Source organism: Temnothorax nylanderi, unplaced genomic scaffold (assembly GCF_030848795.1).
Source record: "Temnothorax nylanderi isolate EJ_2023f unplaced genomic scaffold, tnyl_v1.0 TNYL_tig0031_pilon, whole genome shotgun sequence".
NCBI lineage: Eukaryota > Metazoa > Arthropoda > Insecta > Hymenoptera > Formicidae > Temnothorax > Temnothorax nylanderi.
Window position 1 is genome coordinate 660,420 of NW_027249093.1, and position 24,372 is coordinate 684,791.

Genomic DNA, 24,372 nt, shown 5'->3' on the forward strand with positions numbered 1-24,372 from the left:
CGTTTTCGCGAATGCTCGCGAGACGCATTTCGCAATATTGTCCTCTCCCTGCCCCGCCCGGAATCCGCGGAATGTGGATGAGAGCCGCACCTTCTCGGATCAACTGCGACGTGGCCGAAAAATCGAATGCCGTTTATTATTTTAATATTTTTTTATATGTATCTCGATACCGGAACGGGAAACCTGCCTTACCGTCGCGCTCGTGCCTTCCGTCAAAGAATACCGGGACCGGCGTGTAGATGTCGACACGTGTCTCGAAAATGGCCTCGCGACAGCGATGAAGGGGAGAGAGAAAGAGAGGTACACATTTTTCTATCTTTTTATTCTTTACATTAACATTACTCGCGTGGGATGTAAAATACACCCTAGCCCTAGAAATCTACTAAATTCGCAGAATAAAAATTTGTCACCAACTGCGAAAGCTGCGCAAATCATTTCACAATTAAAGAAGAATTTTATTCGCACTTATTGTTATTTTTATTTAGAATTTTTAGAAGATATATAGAATATTATCAATCTTCATTTAATTATAATTAAATCATCATAGAGAAAAATGAAAATTCAGATATAATGTTGGGGTGTAAGATTCGATACACCGCACGCGAGTAATTAAGTTAAAAAAAAAAAACGGCCCACGAGTATAACGTAGGGTTGAACGCGTCACTTTGTTTCAAATGAGACGCTATGGATTCTAATAAGTTGTCGTTATTTCCAAGACGAATTGTTACAAGGCGTACAGTAGTAGAAAAATAAATAAATATTTGATGATCGATACGTTGAACTTTGAGAAATAAATGTCGCTAGTTTACTTTGGCGGGTGAGCGCCTAATCGTATACGGTTTCGTTATCGTTTCCGTTTACTTTCGCGTCCTGCGTCCTTTCCGTTTCTTTGCATTGTCGTCGCGAATTGTTTCGATGTAACTGTGAGTGCAACGCGATATCGGATGCTCGACAGGCGCGTTTACTACTGTTGTCCATATAATCGAGGCGATCGCCCCCAAGGCCCGCGCCATGTAAAGTATCGTCTGATTGAGCCTCATGTCTTCCAGTCCGTAATACTAAACAGAGAAATTATGTCAGTAAAAATTCTAAATCTATCAATACAAATTCTAAACTTCTAAATAATCTAACTTTGAGTGTACGTGCGTGTGTGAGTGTTTGTAATATATTAAAAATTCATATAGTAGATAATTTAGATGATAAAGTGGACAATTTAAATTATTCTGCATGTATAATAAAATTAAATTATTCCAAAAATTATACACGCAAATTAAATACAATAGTAATACCAAGATAATGCGGATCGAATGTTTTTTGCACGCCAAAATTTAAATTTTCCCGTAAAAAAATTCTACCTGAAAAATAACAGGAGCCAGGGCATTCTGCTCCGGGTAAACCTCTTTTCTTTTCGGTCTTCCCATCGTCGACCTTAATATCCGCGTGATGTCCTGCGAGAGCTGTAAAGTTTTACTCGCTTGTACCTCTTTGCAGAAATGAATATTTTCCCTTCGCGCCGCGTAAAGGGAATACATTCTTATGTTTGTATACCTTTACTTCCGAATTATCGGACAGATATTGCTTCGCGTAATGCAGGAGCGCGGTGTATCGTGGATCGCAGAAATCGGCCTCCCTGTGCCCCGTCAATTTGTCCCTGCTCCACAAATTCAGCACGCAGGTTTTCAAAGCGTGTTCCGTCCACGTTCGGCCGAGCGTGTTCTTGATTTTCGTTTGCAACTCTTTCCACTGCAAGTGATATATATACATATATAGACAGACAGACAAACAGTCGGGTTTTATATAATAGTATGATATATATATATATATATAATTAGATTTTCAATATAAGAAATACAAAAATAAATAATTCTCTTTACCTCGAACATTGTTCCACTCTTAGGCTCGTCGATGTGCGCCAAAACGCTGCTAGCTAATACCTCATTTATATGGAGATCCGTTAAACCCAAAATTTGCGTAACATGAGCGATCGGAGCCCCGCCATCGTCGTCACTGCTAAGATAGATCGTTCAATTCTCTCGTATCCTTCCTCTTATACTTAATTAAATTAAAAGATACAATTTCGCAGCTATAATTGCTATTATTTACACGAAACGCGTTTTTATCTCTTATTTATAGTATTTTGTTTTATTTAATTCGCTAAATATAAGTTAATATATTTAGTTATAATTAGCTTTACGGTTTTTTTTTACGTATGTTTAATATTCAAATTTATTTTTGCCAGAAATAAAAATTTCTATATTGTAAGAATAATGAGAAATTGCGATTACATACGCGTTTAAAGTGATGTATAGCCTGAGGAAATCCGCAATCGATGATTTTCGGCCGTCGAAACTCTCATTGTTTAAACAATCTAATAAAAATTGCGTCCAATCGCCGTCACCGCTCACATTTGTCAATGTTTGGCCTCTGGCAATCAGACCGATGATCGCTGGTAGGGTTGCAAGAAATTCCATACCATCTTCATAGGTATACTTAAAATCGAACAAATGTTATTTCACGAGTTAATTAATTCATGATAGATAATAATTTACGCGTTAATTAATACACGGTAGATAATAACTGTCTCCAATGTAAGTGTATTCCTATATATGCAGAGAAAATTACATCATTTGTTTCTATGTTAATTAGTCTCGATTATAAAAATTCATGAATGAAGCTATATGATTTACTTTCAGAAATGGAGATTTTGATATTTCGCGTAAACATTTTTTGCTATTTATATTATAACATTGCTAGTATTTTACTCTTTTTAAAGATATAATTGCATTTTTTATTACGTGTTTTATTACAAAGGAAATATTTTGATTGTTATTACTTGCAATGTAAATTTTAACGAATAATCCTTGGTAGTTTTTTTTTTATCAAGTTTCTATTTATTGAGCAAATTTTTATGATGACAAAGTATCTTCACAACTACCTCCCAATAAGTGTAGGGCATAGCACCGTGCCTTTTGGCCTCCTTCGCCTGTTTGCTGACGTCGAAAATTGTGAGCGCGACCGACAATCTATGCAAAGGGGTAATTGTCTCAGGCATCGAGCGTAGAACGGAAGCTATCGTTTCACCCCGTGGTCCCGACCACCATTCTGTACATTTTTTACGTCGCGATGTCCAGTCGGCGATCAATGAAGCAGTTTGCTGCTGCGTCGGGACGTCGCCGGTTAAGAGCAACCAAAACACAGCTTCCGCGCTCGGCGAGTTTCCTTCGCGAGGCAGCAGAGCGATCACTTCCGGTATAGTCAATCCACGGTACACGATCTGGAGAAGTTTAAATTTCAACGTTAAAGTTTTAAACGGAAAGATTGTGTAAATCTGTGCTTGAAACTTTTAATAATTTAATGTTAGATTTTTACGGAATTTAAAGTTTTACGAAAGTGAAAAGTTTGATTTTATAAAATTGTATCATCTTTTATGTACATACATTTAAAAAATTATATATATAATATATTTTTAATATATTCATTATTTGATCTATTAACTTATCTATTTATTTGTTCTTTTAGTAAATATTCTGTCTCTTAATTTATAAAAAAGATAAGACTGAAATACGATCAAACTCATAAAATGATGGAAAATTCATGATACCGTTCCTTTAATCTAATTTTTTGCGCCACGTTTATGCGACCCAAATAATAGCTACGGACAGGTGAATTTATCAATTCGCGATTAAACATTCTGCGATTATTACGCCGTGTTTAGGATCAAGTTCCGAGGTTTCCCTGACGATGGTTTTTACGTCGCTTAATCCCGCGTACAGGTCCTCGACCGTGATCTGACTAACGACGCTCGGGCCGAAGTGAAATCGAAAGTTTCTCAGAAGATCGTGGTGCACGGGAATCTTCTCGCAGAGGGCCTCCTTTAGATTCGTGCTCGTGCTGGGCTCTCCTCTCGTCCTGCTCACCTTAGGGCGACAGATTCCGTATTCATCGCACTCGTCAGAAGGGTCGCTCTTACGTTATCTCTCGCGTAGATTAAAACGCGACGCCACTTCGATAGAATTCCCGAATTTTGCGAAATTATATTCGCACGCGCGATCTCGCGTACTTTGATAAATTAGTTTTCCAACCGTCAGTACGTGCCGTTCCCCCGTTCCGAAGCTGGCCTTCCCATCGCCGGGAAATTGCATCATGCAACTCTTCCTCCCGTCCCACGGAACGAACATGTGGACTCTGTGACACCGGAGTCCTCTTGACAGACGTAACATATCTTTCGTAATAATTTGTTCAATCGTGAACCCGAATTAACGTGTAATACGCTGCGCGGAAGATATACAAGATGAAGTAATGGTATAAGCTCTTTCGTAATACTTGAATTTATCTTTTCACGTTAAACTAAACGGAAGAATTTTCTCGTTAAATCACTTTAGAGGCATTTTGACACATTTAGCTCTCGCTTCTGAAGAAAAATCCGAAGCGAGAGCTTTCGAGTTTGCTGCTCCGCTGTTTTCGTGTATACACTTCAAGCGGTTCTCTTCCATTCGAAAAGAACTTCCGCGCTCGGCGCACATCGTTGCTGAAAAATAATTGTGCAAGTGAGAGTTTAAAATGATAGTTCACGGCTAATGTCTCACTGGCTTTTTATTGTGAACGTCGTGCATGTGCATACAAAATGAGGGATCACATATCACTCTTTGCCGGTCGCTGCCGATGCCGTCGCACTCTCTCGCGCCGGTTACAAAATCGGTTTCCGGTTAACTTTGCGTTTAAGCAAATTGGAATTGAGCGATCTTACGTATCCTTTATATGCCGCTGTCTCGTATGACACTTTTAACATGTGCGTTCGAGCGTTCAAACGTAACAGATAATAACGTCGGCGACGCTCTCACTCTATTGCTGGTGTGTAACGGCGACAAACTCGGTGCGTCGCGAACGAGTCCCGGGGATTGGCGACTTATTTCGAGAGAGAGAGATAGATAGAGAGAGAGAGACCTAAGGTAGAAATTACGTGCACGTAGCATCCGTCTTAGAGTAAATATAAACGGTAACAACGTTAACACACGATACATGTCGGTAGAATCTATGTGTATACAACATCTCGATAATATGTTAACGATTACACGCGATCGACTGACCGTTCTTAACATTAGATCAATAACCGATTAACCAATAACTCTCTTAACAGCATAGTAAAATATATGTGTGTATGTATATGTATACTATTGCTTCGTCCTCGCCGAGTACCAGCTACCTACAGCGTGAATATAATTAGGCCGAACGCGGGAAAGGGTTGAGCTGAGAGGAGTTCCGCGCTGCATTTCGCTACCTTCTTGCTTCTCGCTTAGTATCGTAGCTTTTTTTTCTAACGCTTTTACGCTTTTACGCTATTTAATAATTGTTCTTCCGAACACTCTAACACATGTGTTAATTTCTACGCACGATTCCGTTCCGTCCGGAGAACGGAACTCATTGAAAATCGGTACACACGTAGTTTCGACAGACACGCGAAAGTAATTTTATTGCTTAAAATTGAATTTGCCTAAAAAATTATAATATTATCATCGTAATATACTGCAATTAATATCGTAATCGACGGTCTATGCGAAAGGAAAATCGTTAAACGTGCGGATAATGCAATTATGAATACAAAAAGGTGAATACTGCAGGGGGCGACAGATCCTTTTCGTTGAAAGGTCCTCGCCGAGATTTGAGCGAACAAGACCCGTCCTCCCCCCCCCCGCTGGATTACGAAATCTCCGATATATACGATTCAAGCGGTGATTAATTCGTGTGTCGCAGCGGATTTACCGTTGACGTAAATCTCGATTATTATTGTCGCTTATTTCAAAATCGCTCGTCCACTCGCTCGCGTAATTGCGCACACGTTCGACTTGCAGTCGTTAGAAGAGTCACCTTCATGATGTGACGTCCGCCGCTCTCGTTTCTCTCGTGACTCTTGAGCGACGTGCTCTTCGTCGATCGAGCGAGTCCTCGTCGCTCCGGTTTCATTGCTCGCGGACAAGTGTGGTACGCGATACGACACGATGCATTGTATAATCGACTGCCTCATAACGGGGAATCGGGTCTAGTCTTAATGTCAGAGAAGAATGCACTTCTCGCCGGTGTCGTGTGGATGGGCTCGCATCGGTTGCATCGCCGCGGGTGACGGCGAGTTCAGCCTACCTTCTATGGCCTGTATGCTCTTCATCAGTTCCCGAAATACCTGTCGATCATCATAAGATACAACGCTAGTCTCCCTGACTGACGTTCTCTCAGCTTTTTTAAGAGGCGAACACATGAATGGTCTGCAGCAAACATAACACACGCAAGGACTGGATTTAAAAAAAAATAGACAGTGGAGCTAAAATTTAAAAAAATTCAAAACAATAGGGTTTTCCGAAAACCTCGAGCTTATTTTCAAGCTCTTCGACGAATTTTCCGTCGTCGATTTAGCGAGTACCTCAGTAATCGCGTTACGCGCAATTTTAGTATTAAATGCTAAATATGAACGGTAATTGAAGCGTACATTAAAATTCTAAGAGAGTTAAGTTAATCTTAATGCGAATGAGATGCAGATTGGCGGCGGGCGAGATTAATAAATAATGTATAACGCGCACCTGCACCACGCGACAGTTAAATCTGGCACTGCACTCGACGTAACCGCATCTCCAATGCTTCCGGACGAGGTTTACGATGTCTCGGTAACTGGTCCCGGAAGCGACGGTCTGCGACAGTTCATCCTGCTTGTTCCCAACCACCAGCAGGGGTACGCCTCTCATGTCGCGCGCCTCGTAGATTTGCTCGCGTAACGTTCTGATGTACTGAACACAATCGGTCGAAAAATGAAAGAAAAACACATGCGAGATTGACGCGCGTTAACTCATTCGTGTCCAGCGGGCCACATATGTCAGCGTGTTTAAAAAATCATATCTCTGTTAAACATTGTTAAACATTGAATCATCAAAAGCAAATAAGACACTTTTTAAAGGGGCCCGCTTAAACTTCAATAAGAAAATATTATCGTAAAAACTATTATAAAGTATAAAAAATTACTTGCTTGATAAGATCCATAAATAATTAAAGTAGATGTGTTTTTTATTTTTAAAAATGTCAGACATGGAAAGATTAATTGAAGATCAGTGCATACGATATTTTAAATTATTTTTTTTTTCAGTATTTTAATTTATTACTATCGATCTTATACGTGGGCTATCTGAGTGCACACTTTTAAGGTCAGAAGTTAGAATATTTTCAAAGAAGGTAAACACAATTTAGAAAGATTCTTCTCTGCAGTCATTAATTACTTATTGTACCAATCTCGCGTAACAATGTTATCAACGTCACGGTGCGTTTTTCATTTTGACTGACTATTAGTAAAATCGATTTAACGTCAGCTAACTTGCCGTTACTCTTTGTCCTCGAGAGACCATCTTTCGTCAAACCCCCAGACAAACATCCAGATAATCAAACTTTTATGCCGGCAACTTTGACGCGACTTGAAGTCGGAAGTCGTGACGGCGGCTTTCGCGAGAAAGGAAAAAGCTCGCGAGGAAAACTTTGCGAAAAAGAGATAAGCGCGGAAGTCGTGGCGGCTGTGCCGTGTTTCTGACGTTTCTCCGAAGCAGAAGTTCCGTCTCTCGCGAAGAGGCCCGCTCTCGCAATTTGTCGCGTTTTTTTTCTTTTAACATTCAATCTCGATTGTAGGTACCTGAAACGTGTCCTGATTGCTGAGATCAAACACGAGCACGTACGCTGTCGCGCTCCGTAGTCCGTAATAACGGAAGTCCGTCCATTCCAGGTGCGAGCTGACCGGGAAGTACGGGATGGTAGGCAGATCGGTGATCTTCAATTCGTATAATCGATCGGCCAGCACCACGCTCGGATAAAACGTCTCCCGCCTCTCGGTCGGTCTGTACTCCTCGGAAAACTCGCTCCAGACGAATTGCTGGCAGCAAAAGTCGCGCAAACGAAAATCACGAGTTCGTAAAAACGAATTGCTATGAAGGCAAAAATCGCGAATTCGTAAAGATATAATTATGGATACGAAGGAGGTCGATCGAAAGCTCTCCTACGAAAGCGGAGTGTTCGGAGCTGGAATTTCGACCGTTAAAAGAAATGTCAAAAGTGTGACCTGGCTTCCTTAGGATATTCGTCGTGCCTTTTAATTTCCTCGGAGAGCCGATAATCGTCGTCATCGATAAGCGGAAACTATCGGAAATGAACGGAGCGTCCGAGCGACTCGTTTCCGCGATTTGTTTCCTTCCCGGCTTTGAAGCAAAAATTCTGACAAAGATTCTCGTCGATCGTACGACCCGCGTGTATAATTGCATTCTCGTGCAGGATATTTGCAAAGTTATCGCTGCGTCTTCGTTTTTTGCCAGATTGATAAAAATTACACAAAAGTAAGTTTGTAATGTTCAAATTCAGAAATTATGTTAATTAAAATGTCTCTTCATTAAGGTAATTAGATCTTCAGAATTTCGATATATCCAGCTGTGGACGTTTAATATCCAAGAGATATTAATTGAGAGATTTGCAGGGCAGAGAGCAGTTTCACGCAAAGTATATGAAAGTATATGAAAGTAACGTCTATATAGTTGAGAGGTGCAATCCTGTCCATTAAATCTTACTCGGATTATGCTCGTCTTTCCCACGCCGGGTGCACCCAGGAAGATGACCTTAACGCGATCTAATGTGTCCGCGGGGCTGTCCTCCTCTTTCGATCCTCCTTCGGCGCCTTCGTAAGTTATTGTATTTCCGCCTCTTCTTTCCAAAAAATCGAGGTCCAGCTCTGCGACAGAGATGACAGAATCGTACACGCGCTAATAACATGTAATAAATAATACGAGATGAGAACTTGTTGCTCATACATATATATATATGGCAAAGCTATTTTATTCCGTAACTATGAGATCCGGTTTCCGGAATATTGCAACGAGAGTAAACCTCGTTCGAAACGCTTCCGCGATGCGTGCGTTGAAGTTCTGCAAATTATACAATTTTGATGAAACGTATACGGGAGTGTACAATATCGTATGATCAACCAAAGTTATTCAAAGTACAAGAACTGTTTTCCACAAAGAGCACTCGTTATCATCAACTCTCCCATCAGTATTAAATTCAGAAGCTTGCTCTCTGTTAGAATACATTATAATCGCGAAACAAAGCGAGATACTCGCGAAGAATCCACGTGGCGTACAATTAACGTTGATAAATATTCCACAGTCTAATTAATATGCACGTGGCAAAAAGTATCAGAAAATTATCGTCTCGCACTTCCGCGGGCATAATTGTTAAATATGACAGGTCCGCGGAGAGGACGCGCCGCGGCCCGATGGAATGAATGAATTAGTTAACAATATTCAGATGGATATCCGTTGCGGAACGAACTTTACGCGGCAGTCAAGTTAGAAGATCGTTTCGCGAAACGCGAAAGTCCGTCCCGTGAAAAAAAGTTGGGGAGAAAGATGCTCCTGACATTTGTTTTGCCGACTTTGCAGCAAGTTACTCTAGTTCTCCGTCGTAAAAATATATTATTCATGAAGCGAGAGAATATTCTTAGGGACTCATGTCATCCATAAATCATGATATACCATGCACCTTTCGTGCGAGGATTCATTTGTCCCCGCAAGTATTTTGAATCGTAAAATTACTTTATGATCACGTACGCAGGAGTGAAACGAGTTTGCATGGCACCCACGACCGAGTGAGTTTAATTTAAGCGTACAATTCCATGAAAAGATAAATAAATAAAATGTTAATCGGCGAGGACACGCCGCATGCGAAAATGCGTGTACAGAGCGTGCAGAGAGAAGCTTTGCGATTTCATGAAATTTTAATTTATGGAATTTCAAGTGAAACATATGCGTGAGTGATGACAAATTTGTAATGAGCGATACAGTGATTACAAATTGGCTGAAAGCTGTACTCGCGACATTGCTTTCGCATAACAAATCGACGTGTAATTATGGATGCTCATATGAGATTTTATTCCGCTCTTTTGAATACGATGCGCCAACCCACGCCGCCGAATAAATAAAAGCACCGACGCGACGGATGCTTATAACGAAAATGCTTTATAACAGAAAATCAATTCCCAATTCATAATTAAATCATTGAATCAATTCAGAAGATTAAACGTCTTTATAAATAAGACATGCATTACATTGTAAAGTACCTCAATAAGTATCAATTATATTTAAATCGGGAGGAAAAAAATATATTTTCACATATAGGGCAAGAAAATTGATGATTAAATAAAATGGATATCGATCTTTGACTTTTTCAGAATAAAAATAAAAATATCTCACATGCATTCTGTATGGTTGAACTTATCGGGACATCACACGTGTATTGACAAACGAATCTCGTTTACCCAAAAGCCGTTTATTCGCGTGTAAGATCGAGCTCGATGGGAACTCATTGTCCTTCGTGCGATCCATCAGATTTAATTGCAATTAGAACATTGTGCACTCGCGGCGAAGGGCGAATATTCGCGTTGCATTTATCGCCGCGTTCAGACGACCTTCGTGGTCGAAGTTCGCCGATCGACTGACGAGAAACTCCGGAGTACTGTCTCTTCTAACCAGGGATCAACGACCATATATATTATATATATATCTACACATAATATATGAAAGGAATATCGATTTATCTCTCTCAAGGTGGCATTTAAAAATATATACATGTATACTTTTTAAATTATACATGTATATATATATTATATATATATATATACATGTATAATTTATACTGAAGAATTATATATATATATATGTATTTTTTTTTTAGTTTTTTAATATGTATATATATACAATTCTTTAGTTATAAATTACATTAAATTTTGTCTAACGAAATATATGTAAACCTTAAACCTTAAACTATGTAACTTGAAATAATCGCGATATCTATATATACAAATCGTTTTAAAGCTACCGATTGTATTAATTATAGGTCTTCAGTAGGTAAATTTTATTTAGTGAAGTTATAAAAAAATATTTTTAAATTTTCTTTAATTAACGTGCTAAATTATAGGAATTGGAAAAGGGAAGTACGTTGACGTATTAATCGGATTAAGTGTATACAAATTACCACGTTGTACTTTGACAGGTGTCGGGCCATTATTGTTATCTCACCATGGTATTATAGCACAGAAACTTTAATTATGCGTAGGTACAGGCTTTTACTGAAGTTTTTAATTAATTTTAGCTCATGTTAATACACGTATATAATCAAGTAATCGATCCTTTTGTTTGCGAGAGCGCGTTGATTTTAACCTTTGGAAAACTGTGATATAATTAATGACGTTCACGTAATATTCAGATTTCTAAAAAAATTGTAAATGTAATTTATTGATAAATGAAAATAATATTATAAAGAAGACAACAGAAATGAGTACAAGAAGAAAATATACATAAAATATATTTATCTCTTTCTATCTCTTTCTCTTTCTCTTTCTCTTTCTCTCTCTTCTCTATCTCTTTCTATCTAAAATATTAATATATCTCTTTCATTTGAGAAGGGAACACTTCTAATATAAGTCCGTTATATAATATAAGTTATAAAATATAAAATTATAATAACAGATCATTATAACAATAATAAATCATACTATGTAAATTATAAATAAATGTAAGATGTAATATAGTGGCGGATGACAGGCGGGTGACAAAATATTTTGCAAAACTTACAATACTTACGATAATGCTTGTGCGGCGGGAGGCTTCGCCTCCTCCAGCCGCTCGCAGTTTTTGTACCTATGGTTATCGGTGATTCGCAAAAAAATCCTCACAACTTGCACCGCACCGGCTCTTGTTAACTCCGACGCGATTTCATTGCTTGAGCCTTCTAAGTTTAATTAAGACGAATTCAATTCTGTCGGTTACCAACCACGTTCGCTCATGCGATTGTACTTTGATTTCTCTCTTTTTTTTCTCCTTTTTTATTTGCTTCGGTATATTTGGGTATATTATTAAGTGGCAATGAATTATTTCCTTCGATAAAAATTATCTCTCGCTTTATTCTAGATTTTATAATCTAAAAAACCAGTGTCGTTCAGTCTCGTTGACTAGATTATAAATAAAAGAGTTTCATTGTCCATCAGGTTCTTCGCTCCACTAATCAAACAACAATTTCGGATTCGATTTCATCTCCCTCTTTATTCTCTCCGGGGACGTCTATTGTAGCCTATTGCTTTATAGATAGGCGTATTACGTAACTCGTGGTACCTCACGTACACGTGTATCCCGCAATATCGAACAACCGATCATACTGATCGACACGCTATTCTTTAAGTACCATAAAGTTAGTGATTGTAACAGGCGTAATCTTGACGAGTTGCATTTCCGATGTTTCGCGTGAAAGAAAATCCACTACTGCAATTTTAATTTAATTCGCCTCGTCACGGATAAGCATAGAGATCGTTTTGGCGTATCAACTTGCCCCGAGATTACACGTCCCGATTTTGATTGTTAACAATTATTCTAGATTGTACTTCGTTGATTGACAACGGATTAGCATTTCGTGATCGACCGATCGTTTTTGATCCTCGATCTTTCTTCCTTCGGATCTCTTCCGGATTGCGCACGCCTAGCTCGTCTGGATCCGATTCATTAGCTGCACTCGGACTTGGCGAACGCATGCGTCTCACAATTAGACAGCATCGTTGTAGGACGTCGTCGCATTATTATCATTTTCTTTTGATTTATTTTACGGTCGACGAAAACGAGACGACACGGCGCGAAGTGGAGATGACGGTCGTGGCGTGTGTCAGACGTGGTCCACGCGCCAGTATTGCTTTACGTGTATTGCTTCCCGAGGAGAAACGGACTTGGCGGTGCGGAGGGGGGGGGGGATGATCGTCAACCGAGATTCGTCAGTGAAGTTTCGCAGGCTCGATCTCGTGACCGTTCGATTTCGCCGTCGACGGAGCCAGCGGCTGCCCTCGCCTCGACCACAATCGGTGCATCCTCTCCGGCGACGACGCGCGATCACAGAATCCCGCTTGGACCGCGAGGAACCCTCTCCCGGTCGCCGAGGGCTGACACACGATCGACGGTTATGCAATCGTGACGGACCGGCACCACGCGCTCCGCAGGCGTGTCACTGTCACGAAACGACGGCGACGCGAGAGTTCTCGTTTCAGGCAGCATCGCACGGGAGCAACGCACGAGGTAGAGGCGTCTCGGGCGGCAGCACGGCATAGTTCATCCTCCGGACGATCGAAACTACCCCTAGAAACGCACGGAGATGCTCGCGGTTTGCGCCTGCGTGCGAACCCGCCGCGGCAATTTCTCACTCTACTTGTTATAAACGCTTATTTTTACGAGCTCTTAATAGACGTTGCTTCACCTCGTCGAGGTGTACAGTATGTTTCGAGATAGTGGGTCGTAACTTCGCAGGTTTGTAGTACTCGCTAAGCTGAATAAAAAAATGCCTTGAGGTAGGTCCACAAATCAATTTTTTTTTAATAATTAGTGATTTTGTGCTTCGATAATGTAAATTATCCATCCATGATTATATTGTATGTTATTGATTATTTGTATGTTTGCAGTATATGCAAGCAACAGATTATTCATAATATATTGTAAAGCCCACTTTAGACGATCTTTAATTTGCACCAGATTTCAAGAGAGAATTTTATTTTTCTATTTTGTTTTCTCAAACATTTATTGCATTACATGACACATAAAATTATAAATAAAATTTTATCCTAAATTCTGAGAGAGATACAAATTATAAATTGTTTAAAGTGGTTTAATAGCTTACGTAAATATTACAAATATTGTTGTATAAATATTAATATTTAAATATTGCTTGTCGAGAGAGTTTCAAGCGGTTCAAAATACACTAGAAATTAAAAAAAAAAAAAATTTTGGTGGCACGAAGATATTAAACATGCATTTAAATGGAAAATACAAAAAATACTTTTTTAAAGCTCCCTTTAATTTAAATAATGCACATTTTGCGTTTGCACATTTACTTTAGGACAGAATTCTATTTATAATTTTATATGGCTTGCATTTTATAAATGTGTTTTTTTATTCTTTAAATGTTCTTTATGTTACATAGCACATAAAAAAATTTTAAATACAATTCCACTTTGGGTTTCGACACAAATTATATATTATTTAAAATTGGAATAATAAAATAATAAAATAATAATGCAATTGTTAAAAATTTTTTGTTTTCACAAACGATAAACGATGAAAAATGGCTTACGTTATTGAAACAAAAAATTGTTTATTTTAAATAAATTTATTTGTGTATTTATAGTAATTAAACGCTTTTCATCCAGTTCAGTAAGTACCACAAGCTTGTAAAGTTTTGAAACGCCCCGTGTATATACATATATCACCACACTTTACGTCAATATTTTATTATTAACACTGGAAAAACACGAAGAGAGCAGCTTGCACAGCTGCGCACATCTCGATTTATTTCGTACGTCAAAGATATTTATCTTGATATTTTATATTAAATTTTTAAATAGTAAAGAAAGAGAATGCGATGAAGAATGCAGCGCGAAGAGAAAGTCCGTCCTTTGTCCAGAATTTTCGAAGCGTTTCCTCGGATAAGTAAGAGCGGCAAGGCATAATCCTTCTTCATCTCTACAATCCTGTTTGTGCCAGCTAGCACGTGCATCACTCGCGCAGTTCACTCGTAAATCACATTTAATACAAAAATTGTTACTTTCTACATGTCGGAAGAGTCGCGTTCTCCGAAAGCAACGATTGAATCGAATAAGGAGAAACTCGGCGCGGTCCGTGCTAATTTAATTTAAGTTTCCGTGAAGCAAGACAATCTTTATTAGCGGCTACTATAACGTGAGTATGTGCTTCAACGCGTCTTCTATAATTTTTATTTTCTACATTGCTGTCTTGTAACAGCACACTCGCGAATTTCTATTGTAGTTTCAACGCGAAAGACAATTTTTTTTTTGAGAGATTATGTCGCGAGAAAGCCGTTTGCTAAACTTTCGACAGAGTCGAACGCGAAAAAATTCGGGTTCTCCTGCTGGAATTTATATGAACGTTTATATCAAGATTTTATTAAATAAATATAGTACAGCTTTACATAGAGAAAAACTATTTGATAATACTGTGATCTCATCGATTAATACTTGATCATAGTAATGTACACATACGTTAATTATACACTAATGTAAAAGTAGATCGAGCCCGGATATCGCCGCTTAAACGTTCGCTTTTCCGCCCTATAATATATTTTACGCCTTCTTCCCTCGACAACACTTTTCACTTTCCAACGAAAGAAACTAAAAATATCTCGCGTCGTCTCGTAAAACGATATCCGCGTCGATGAAAGATACATATTTATATTGTAACGGTCAGAATGAGCGGCCATGCACGGTGCAAATATCTTCTCTTGTACATCTTTTAGGTGACGAAATATTATCTTACTTAAAGACACCAAGAGATGTTACGAAATATAAAAAACGAGGTACATTAGGTACACTTCTGTCCACGCTCACGTGGTTACGTATAATGAAAAAATATATATATGTATACATATATATATCTTACTCTCTATATTTATTAGATTCAAGTACCGTTTGATAATTGTACCGTATATTAATTGACGTACCACATCAATTGTGTCGCCGCTTTTTTCATCAAGAAGCAAAGGGCTAATACTTTTCAACGCGGCGACGAATTTTTTTTATTTATTCTCACGGCAGATTCATTCTGTTATCGCTACTTATTGACTGACAAATTGTAACCTCCGATAAATGCGCTCTAAGAAAAGACAAAGGCTGTTTGTCCTTGCTGCAGAGTTTAAGTGACAATAAATAGGGAAATTAAATTGTATTATGTGTCAAAATGCATTTTCCCACGCTGAAGGGAATAAGATCGTAAATTTTATCATTAATAAGTGACAGAAGAGAGAGAAAGAAGGGGAGAGAAAGAAAGAAGAGAGGGGGAAGAGAAGAAAATTCACTTAAAGATTGCAAGATTCGTGAAATAAAATTAAAATGGGATCTAAATAGCAATATTCTCGCGCAATCTAATTCTCGATAGAACGTAAGAAACATAATTAATAAAAAAAGTTAGCGTACATTTGTGGGTAACGCTGTAAATTGTTGCTCCTCGCGTGCAAAGACAAAGCGTGCCACTAAAATTACACCAAATTTAACATTACGACTTGGCGTTACTGTTCTATTTTAAAAATGTAATATCACCTTATACAATTATATCTTATATTTACACACTTCGTTAGGACACGTCAATGTACACGCGTCGTTAAACCCTCCGCCATACGCAATTTTTAAAATATAAGATGTTCGAGAACGTAATAATACGATTTTACTGGACGACTCTAAAGGCAATAAGCTCTCCCGCATCTGCTCGTTAATATACGTTCCATTATTGATCGTACGACAATTGGTACAAGCCGCCCCGCAGTACAGCTCAAATAACATTAGCGTATATCTTCCCCGTTAAGCATTACGACTTATATAATTAATGTGCATGCAAATGAATCGCGACGAGTGCTCACGTTGCCGTTATCCCTTGCTTGTCACTATATGCACAATAAACGTGGAGAGAAAAATTATGCAGCGAGCTACGCATTAAAATTTACATTTTAACGAAAGAAAGTGCTCTCTCATCGTTCGTTAATCTGAATAATAATGAAAAAAAGAGGATATATTTGTGTCTTATCGCTGATCGATCTCTAAAGTAACGGTAAAAATAATTTCTATCATCATTCCTATTATCATTTTTATCGCTTAAACTCAATTCCGAGTGATGTAGCTTCTCATGATTTTCCAATCTCATATCCACTCTCAATATTTTGCTATGCGCCCGTAAGGACGCCGGATTCTCCCCGCGAGAATCTTCACGATACCAACGCTCCATTTGGTCCCTTGTAAACACGTTAAAAAATATAATCTTGCACAGCCGTGTGCAACGCGAGAGACTGCATTCGCATCTGGAATGCATGGAGCCGAGCGTTCACTTCAGTTGCACCAACACCATGAAGTAAGTCACCACGGCTCCCAGTACCTATGGGAATTTTTAGAAAATCGTTAATTAGAATCACATTATTCTCTCGTAACTAATATCGTAATAGTTGTTGAACGGAGTTCTGTTAATTTCGTTACGTATAATAATCAAGCGCGAGGAGAAGTTCAAACTCGGGGCAGACACCTCGGTCCTCGAGATAGATTTAGTCTTACCGAAGCGAAGAGATCCAAGGACACGGTGAAGAATTTCGCCCCCGATATTGACATAGCTTTCTGACACTGTTGACACACGATCTGCACAAACGTCTTAGCTTCCTCCGATCCATCGTACCAGTGGCAAGAATACGCCGCCTCCATCACCGAGGTGCTCTGAAAGAAAGATTGTATTTAAAAAATACGGTTTTCTGCCTTTTAAATTTTTATCGCGTTCTTCCTTATCTCTTATCGTCATTTTGAGCCGAAGTTTCCGAGACTCGTTGAGTCTCCTGCGAACTTCGCGCATACGCACCTCTTCGATCAGACGATTTCCAAATATGCAGAACAAAAAGACTTGGCCGAACGTGTAGAGCACGTAGCCGATCGTGGAGGCCGCGTACACATTTATACCGTTCACCTGTAGCATTTAAAACTCGAGCATATCAGTATGAATACTTAATTCTCAAGTAATGTTCGAGTTTGCATTAACCCATCGACTTCGCATTACTTGCTTCACTAATTTATACGATCGATAAGTCATTTGCTCGGAACCTTGAAAAGAAGCCCGGCCATCTGTCAAACGCACTCACCTTCGTCGCTTGGTACGCGAGCAGCGTTAAAGTGATGGTGGTTGTCAACATGTGGAGCAAAAGAGCGAAACCGTACGCATCTCCGACCGCGGTGACCAGTCTGCATGGAACAAGAGATTATTATTAATACCCATAATACCGCTGATCGGCGAGGATCGACCCGAACTGTCTACGGGTGACTTATGCCGCACGTTAAAAGCGTTTTCATGAAAGATATATTCGTAATGCCCGTTCTTTCGTCCATAGGTACGCCCACATTCCACCCTTGATTTTCATACTAAACTAAATGATTAGAACTAAGTTGAACGATGACGGGCGAAAGTTCGCTTCCGTTTCACCACGTATACTTTATTTCGTCGATCGTTCGTCGAGTTAATACTGGTTGTCAGTAAGTGAATGATCGATACGTCAAAACACCTTGAAGAAATGCGATAGTCCGTGTAATATCACGCTAAGTTGTCGCCGTTGCAGAAAAGTCAAATTTGCAAGTTCGAAGTTCGAAGTAGGACTGTGTAGATTTGAAATTTTTGTAACTCCGGATCGAATATCCAGCAATCCAGCGCGATATACAGTCCGCTGTACGGAAGCATTTCATCCCCTTAGACTACTTACTCGTAGGACATGACCTCCGTTGCGGTCAATATCTTCCAATATCGCGTAGGTGATAATACAAGCCTCTACTGCTTGAAAGTAACAAACTGTCATAACGATTTTCGGATCTATTCGCAGAATCCTCTTAGGCTTTTACTAAGGTCGAGAATTAATGAGGAGATTTGAAATTAAAATAAAAGAGAGAAAAGTTCCAGAAGAAAGTTTACTCATTTCTGGACAAAAGACTAATGTAAGATTTGATATGTATAGTATCGAAATCATCGTTGGCCAAGATTATATATTTTAATTCCTTATGAAAAAAATGTGCGCTAAAAAACAACAATGAAATCCTTCTACTGGTAAAATTGACTGTCATTGGCGCGTGAATGATCTGTTCAATGACGCTACATGGATATAAAACGTGTGTCAGCAGGGCGCGACCCGTGGGCCTAAAAATCTGTCGTCACGCGTGCGTTAGCAGGTGAACCACGTGTGCGCACGTTACGTGCACGTGAACCGTCGCGTCGGCGGCGAATACCCGTCCCCCCATGAATCGCGCAGTCCGTACAACACACGACCCCCGTTGCGGTCAATATCGCGCTTTCTTAGAATAAATATTTCACCACCGTGGGAACACGCGCATCCCGTGCCAGTCGACGAGTGGCTTCGGCACCCCTCCCACGAACCTGCAGGAACACGGCATCCGTTCGCGCCGTTCTCGCGAAAAAAAAATTTTCTTTTTCTCGAAGAGCGATCGATCTCGCCGCCGCTGATCGTATTCCGCATACTCGGAACTTTACGAAGTACCGATGTACGTCACTCTTTGAAAAAGATTAACGTTTTTAAGCAGAATCACGTTATTCACGTTAGTTATGAAACTGTAGATAAGCAGGAAATAATAAGATTGGAAATAGAACTGTTCTATTTGTCTATTTATTTTCCGAAAGACCGTAGCATCAAGATTCGAAATGAAATAATATCGGCTTTTTATTAATTAAGAAGATTGTGTTTTAAACTTGTGTGATTCCTCCGATGATTAGCTTCAATGTATTGTCATTCAATTGACTAAAGCTTAACAAAGAGTTCGTCATTATATAAAAATAAACTTGTTTTAAAAATATATTTATTATCTTATATTTATAATTGGCTTCCTATTAATAATTTCTACAATTTTTAAATATTGTAGAGTATATTTCACACAAATATCAATGTGACAGAAGTATTAAAAATTTAAACGGCGGTATAAATTGCAATAATTACTCCGTTTTATATGTCGGAGTATAATATCTGAATATTTTTGTAGAGCTCCATTTATTTTCCCTCTATTTCTTCTGTGATCAAAATCGTAAAGCTCTCGTTTCACCCGTGGTACTTGGATTAATGTTAACCCGATGTATAAAATTATTTTTTCCCCAGTATCATATATTAAATAATTAATATCAAGAATATGCTCGAAGGAACGGTATTTGAAACGTGTTTATGCATATTCTAAAATATTCACGACCGCGATGTTTGGCCGCAACTTTGTCGTGCGCGCCTCTTAATAATTAAGGGTGTAGTTAGCGCGTCTTTCTATGGGGTCAATATAATGCCGACTATATACTAAATACTTTACACGCCATAGGTGTGTTATATAGAATTCTTCTGGGTCACTAGTTCACACACAAGATGCAGATGACTTTCAAAGAAATGATCCGTCGCTCACTCGTGGTGTAGGAGTTGCATGAATTAACTATACGTCTTCAGTGGGGTAAGTAGAGCACGGCCGGGGGGGGGGGGGAGGGGGCGGTTTTGCATCTCTCGTCGCGTTATTCGATACTGAATCTTTTATCTCACGGTCTTGACGCTTTATCTTGCGACCACTCTTTACATCAGACAGGCTAGTCCAACTGGCATCGCGATAAAGCCTTGTCAGACTCGCGCGAATCTAATAAAATTGACTCACCTGACAATATGCTTGTGTCTCTCCACCCAGTACTTGATGGCGCTCCTGACGAGCATCTCTTGCTTTTTCGTTAATCCGTTCGGTCCCACGCCACCGTTGAAGGTCATCCCAGCGGTTGGCCGGAAGGTCGCCGTGAAGTCCTGCCGATTGCTGTATATGTTACGAAGATCGAGATCCAGCATATTGTCGCCTTGGGCGGCCTGTGCTGGTGGTGGCGGCTGATTGTTCTCCGATTCTCGAAGATGATCCCCGCTACCAGCCTACATGCATAAAAGAGAAATCTCAAGGTGTTGATACATAAAGTCTGAAGAAAGTCTTAATCATGCAGATATGAACTTTTGGCTTATTCTTTAATAAATACTTGAAATGACAAAAAATGCTTGTCATAACGTAAAATAAAAATGTTTCTCTTTTATATTAGTCGAAATTAGTGTAAATCTAAAAAAATCTAATTTTAGACACGAAAAACAAAGAAATATAGAGTGGGAATAAAATTTATATGACCAATATCTGTGAACGTTGAAATTTGACAGACCTTGAAGAGCTCACTGCTGTTCGGAACCACCGTGTCCAAAGTTGCGCTCAACTCCATCAGGGGTTTCATGATTTGTTTCAGGTGCTGTAATTGTTCGCAGGCGAACAATAGCCACGAGCAGAAGAGGACGTCCATCGAATTGGCGTTAATGAGCATGAAGAGCACCCAATACATTTGGTATACGAGTATCAATATGTGCGTTATTCCCTTGCCGGCGTTGAACGGATAGAACGAACGGACCAGCAATTGCGGCAACTAAATCACGAGAAAGAGAAATTTCTCACATACACAGAAGTAGGACTCGTGTGCTTAATTGCGCGGTAAGTGCAATGTATATATTGTGAATAAAAAAAGCAAATTAAAAAAAAGAAATATGTGAAAATATTCTAGCACGTGTCTTAATTATATTATAATTCAAGGATAAAAAGTGATATTTATAATAATTTTAATAACGATAACTATAGTAATTTTATCTTAAAGCGTTAATTTCCCATTTCAATATTTTTTTAGTTTACTTACTGAGCAAAATGAAACATTGTTTTATATATTACCCCACCAAGTCTGATTTATTACCTCAATAATTGTCGTCTCGTTCGTAACCGGGTCGACGAGTTTTCTAATCGGGTGCTCGAAGAAAGTGAGAATGGTCCAAGCTACCACGGTGAGCACGGTGGTGGCGCCGACCAAGAAGAGCAGCAGCCTCATCTTCTTCAGGGCGATCGCGTGGTATCTCGCATTGCTCTCGGCGAAGAGCGGATGGGAATTCGGATTGTTCCATATCGCCCACGTTCTGTAGAAGTACTTGCTCCTGATGGCGAAATAAACGACCTTGACGATGCTGTGCGTGAAGAAGAGGAGGGTGATCGTGTTGGCCGTGAGATCGTCGACGTCGGCGCTCTCGATGATCAGATTCACCGCGCACAGGCCGAATTGCAACAGCAGCAGAAATAGATTTACCTAGAAAAGATAGCTCTCGCGGTGTGCCTGTGCGATTCGGAGGATCGTCGGATTCTCATATACACAGATACTTGGACGTAAACCAAGAATAATAGTGGTTTTACGACGATTGTTCAAGTCGTAGACTCTCGGATATCTTGTCAAAATGTTATTACAAAAATTTGTATATATTTTACTATAATACTAAAGAATGTCGATAACTTCGGCTTCGATTTGATCAGACGGGAACTAGATTTTGTCGATATTCGTGATTACTTACGCAGCAGTAAATTTTATGCAGGTATTTGGACGAACTGTCGTCGTAATAGTTGAACACGAAGTGCCCGAAGATCTTCATGATCCTTATGTTGGGCATGAGATCGGCCACCAGGCCCTGTTGTTGCTTCATCTTCATCATCTACGAGCAAACGGTACGAACTGACCATCGCTTTATCGCAACTATCAAACGCGCGAAATTGTCGTTAAAATTCATTAGCAGATTGACAACTCGCGGTTGGCTGCGATTCGCGCACCATAACACGATCCGCATTATTTATCACGAGGCCGTTTATCAGGTATATGCATGTTGTGTAAACGAAACTTCCAGAAGCACGTAACTCTTTCTCTGCGTCTGCCATCGATTACTCATTGTACGCAATATATCGTAAATCATCAAAGACGCAAAAGTCTAATGAATCTTACGAAAATTTGTATTTTATTTTTCACTTGCCAGTTGTCAAACGAGTTTTTTATTTCTTCAGAACATGCACCATATATATTTTCGTGTTTATAAACAAAATATTACTTTTTTAAGTTTCGCATTGTTTCGTGGGGATTTAGCACCTGTTTCGAAATAAGGGCGAAGTCCTACCTTGGTCGCTTTGACTATCCAAGATTACAGATGTCGAAGAGCGAAGAACTTCCGCTTCGGATCCGCGGCCAATTTACGACGCGGCCTTCAGCGCCTCGCGATTACGTTGCAGCAATCGTGCCAGATATATCAGAAGAACGAAGAAGAGCAAACTAACTAGCCGGCCTGCCATCAGTCGTCGTTTTGTGGCGCGTTTCGTGACTCTTCGTGAACTGTCTCGTTTCTCCGGCCGAGGCCCAAGTACCCTCTGCTTCTGCCTTCTTGTTCCAACACTTCCAACCCCCGGTTATGACCTGACCGCCACCACTACCCCGCGCCACCGGGAAACCCCCTTCCAGCAGGGTAGGTACCAAACGTGGACCAATCGGGGCCCGGTAACCAGGCGCAGACCGCTTCGTCGCGCTGCGCTGTTCCTCCGACGCCATGTCGCTTCTTACGCCGTCCCCGGAGTTGCACGGGGGTCTATAATCCTCTTAATAATTCAGACCGCCGCCGCCATGCTCCGTGCAGTTTTCAACGTAAAGAAAGTTTCAACGAAGAAAACAGTCTAAAGTTCCAAGATGCCTAGAGCAGGGGTTAGCAACTGGTGAAACGAAGCTTCCGCTAGGATCGCCGTATCGGCGCGCGACGCCGATTTCCCGGATATTATTCCAGAATACTTTGCGACCCTTATTATAATTCTTTTGCCAGTATTAGTAATTATTAACTGGAGAATAATGACTCTCGTGCCGCCGTTCCACTGCATCAATATTTAAATAAAAAGTTTAGCTCATGCATTAACATTTACGAATTATCAGCATGTGTCCTTTGTATTATAGAAGTTCACGTTTTTCACAAATATTTCCGCCAATTAATTGTTATATATTATATATATTTAACAAATTTCATATATCTTAAAGATAAAATTTGATAAAGATGAATTTTTGATTTGATAGATTTTGGATGGGGGTCAATTCTCCCTGGTAGAAAATTTTACTAAAAATCGTCACTCTCTTTCAATACACGGAATCTACGATGAAAAATGTACTCAATTTCCTGCGATTGAGCTGGCGTATACCATCATCACGTACGTAGAACGGGGTCGATGAAAATAAATGATTTGTACGTAAAGTACGAGCGCATACGAAACGAATGACGTAAAACAAATAGTATAAATCGGATCGCGAGCGTAGTTTCACCGTCGAGAATGACCTATGTAAGTCTCAACGGTTAAATATGTCACGTATCGACTTAAAACGGGGGCCGCGCCGCAACTTACAGGCATATGGATCGTATACATAGTAACGTATCCTTCATTATTTAGGGCGATAATCCTTACTGCGATACGACGATCGGTCGGCTAATGATACTACTACAGCACTACGTGCTGACATCACGGAAATTGTATCGAAATTATGTCAACTCCCACTATCGAGGAAACCTTTTATTTGGCAGTCATATAATAGATTTAATCTGTTATAATTTAATAGATTTTAATCTGTTATTTAAAAGGCGAAGACTGTTTCCTGTTCAAACTTGTCAAAATAAATAAAAATATTTGACGAAATAATCAGTGTTTTAATTTGCAAATTATGGTATTTTGAGCGTAGCTGATGTAACAAAATATAAATCCTAATAAAGAGAACTTTGTTCGAAATTTCAAATTCTCCTTCGGTTGTTCGGGCAACCGATCTTGTTGATTAGCGACAGCGTAGTCTAATTGTTTTTCGGGAGGAAAACAAGGCGGACGTATAGCAATTACCGAGATTGAACGACAATCCAGAATTAAACTTT

At 39.6% G+C, this 24,372-nt stretch overlaps 2 protein-coding genes and 1 long non-coding RNA gene across 4 annotated transcripts; 1 reads left to right on the plus strand and 2 right to left on the minus strand.

Moving 5' to 3' along the window:
- The first annotated feature begins 110 nt into the window (after positions 1-110).
- LOC139770621 (uncharacterized) lies at positions 111-24,167 on the plus strand. Its single transcript, XR_011717795.1, has 4 exons — positions 111-300; positions 20,874-21,112; positions 21,303-23,665; positions 23,903-24,167. It is a non-coding gene; the product is annotated as an uncharacterized lncRNA (long non-coding RNA).
- LOC139770611 (probable citrate synthase 2, mitochondrial) lies at positions 304-10,685 on the minus strand. 2 transcript variants are annotated; one of them, XM_071702672.1, is made up of 10 exons: positions 10,328-10,685; positions 8,583-8,743; positions 7,661-7,897; positions 6,570-6,773; positions 2,936-3,274; positions 2,290-2,489; positions 1,875-2,007; positions 1,549-1,743; positions 1,356-1,457; positions 304-1,058 (listed from the first exon to the last, which is right to left on the minus strand). In XM_071702672.1, the coding sequence occupies exons 1-10, from the start codon at positions 10,392-10,394 to the stop codon at positions 858-860; spliced, it is 1,839 nt and encodes a 612-aa protein (XP_071558773.1). In that variant the 5' UTR covers positions 10,395-10,685; the 3' UTR covers positions 304-857. The 2 variants fall into 2 exon arrangements, with proteins under 2 accessions (XP_071558773.1, XP_071558772.1); XM_071702671.1 differs by having other exon boundaries at positions 1,875-2,010.
- Orco (odorant receptor co-receptor) lies at positions 14,974-22,728 on the minus strand. Its single transcript, XM_071702675.1, has 9 exons — positions 22,600-22,728; positions 22,009-22,146; positions 21,366-21,749; positions 20,793-21,047; positions 20,258-20,517; positions 17,722-17,821; positions 17,445-17,549; positions 17,150-17,305; positions 14,974-16,976 (listed from the first exon to the last, which is right to left on the minus strand). The coding sequence occupies exons 2-9, from the start codon at positions 22,144-22,146 to the stop codon at positions 16,926-16,928; spliced, it is 1,449 nt and encodes a 482-aa protein (XP_071558776.1). The 5' UTR covers positions 22,600-22,728; the 3' UTR covers positions 14,974-16,925.
- Positions 24,168-24,372: the final 205 nt, after the last annotated feature.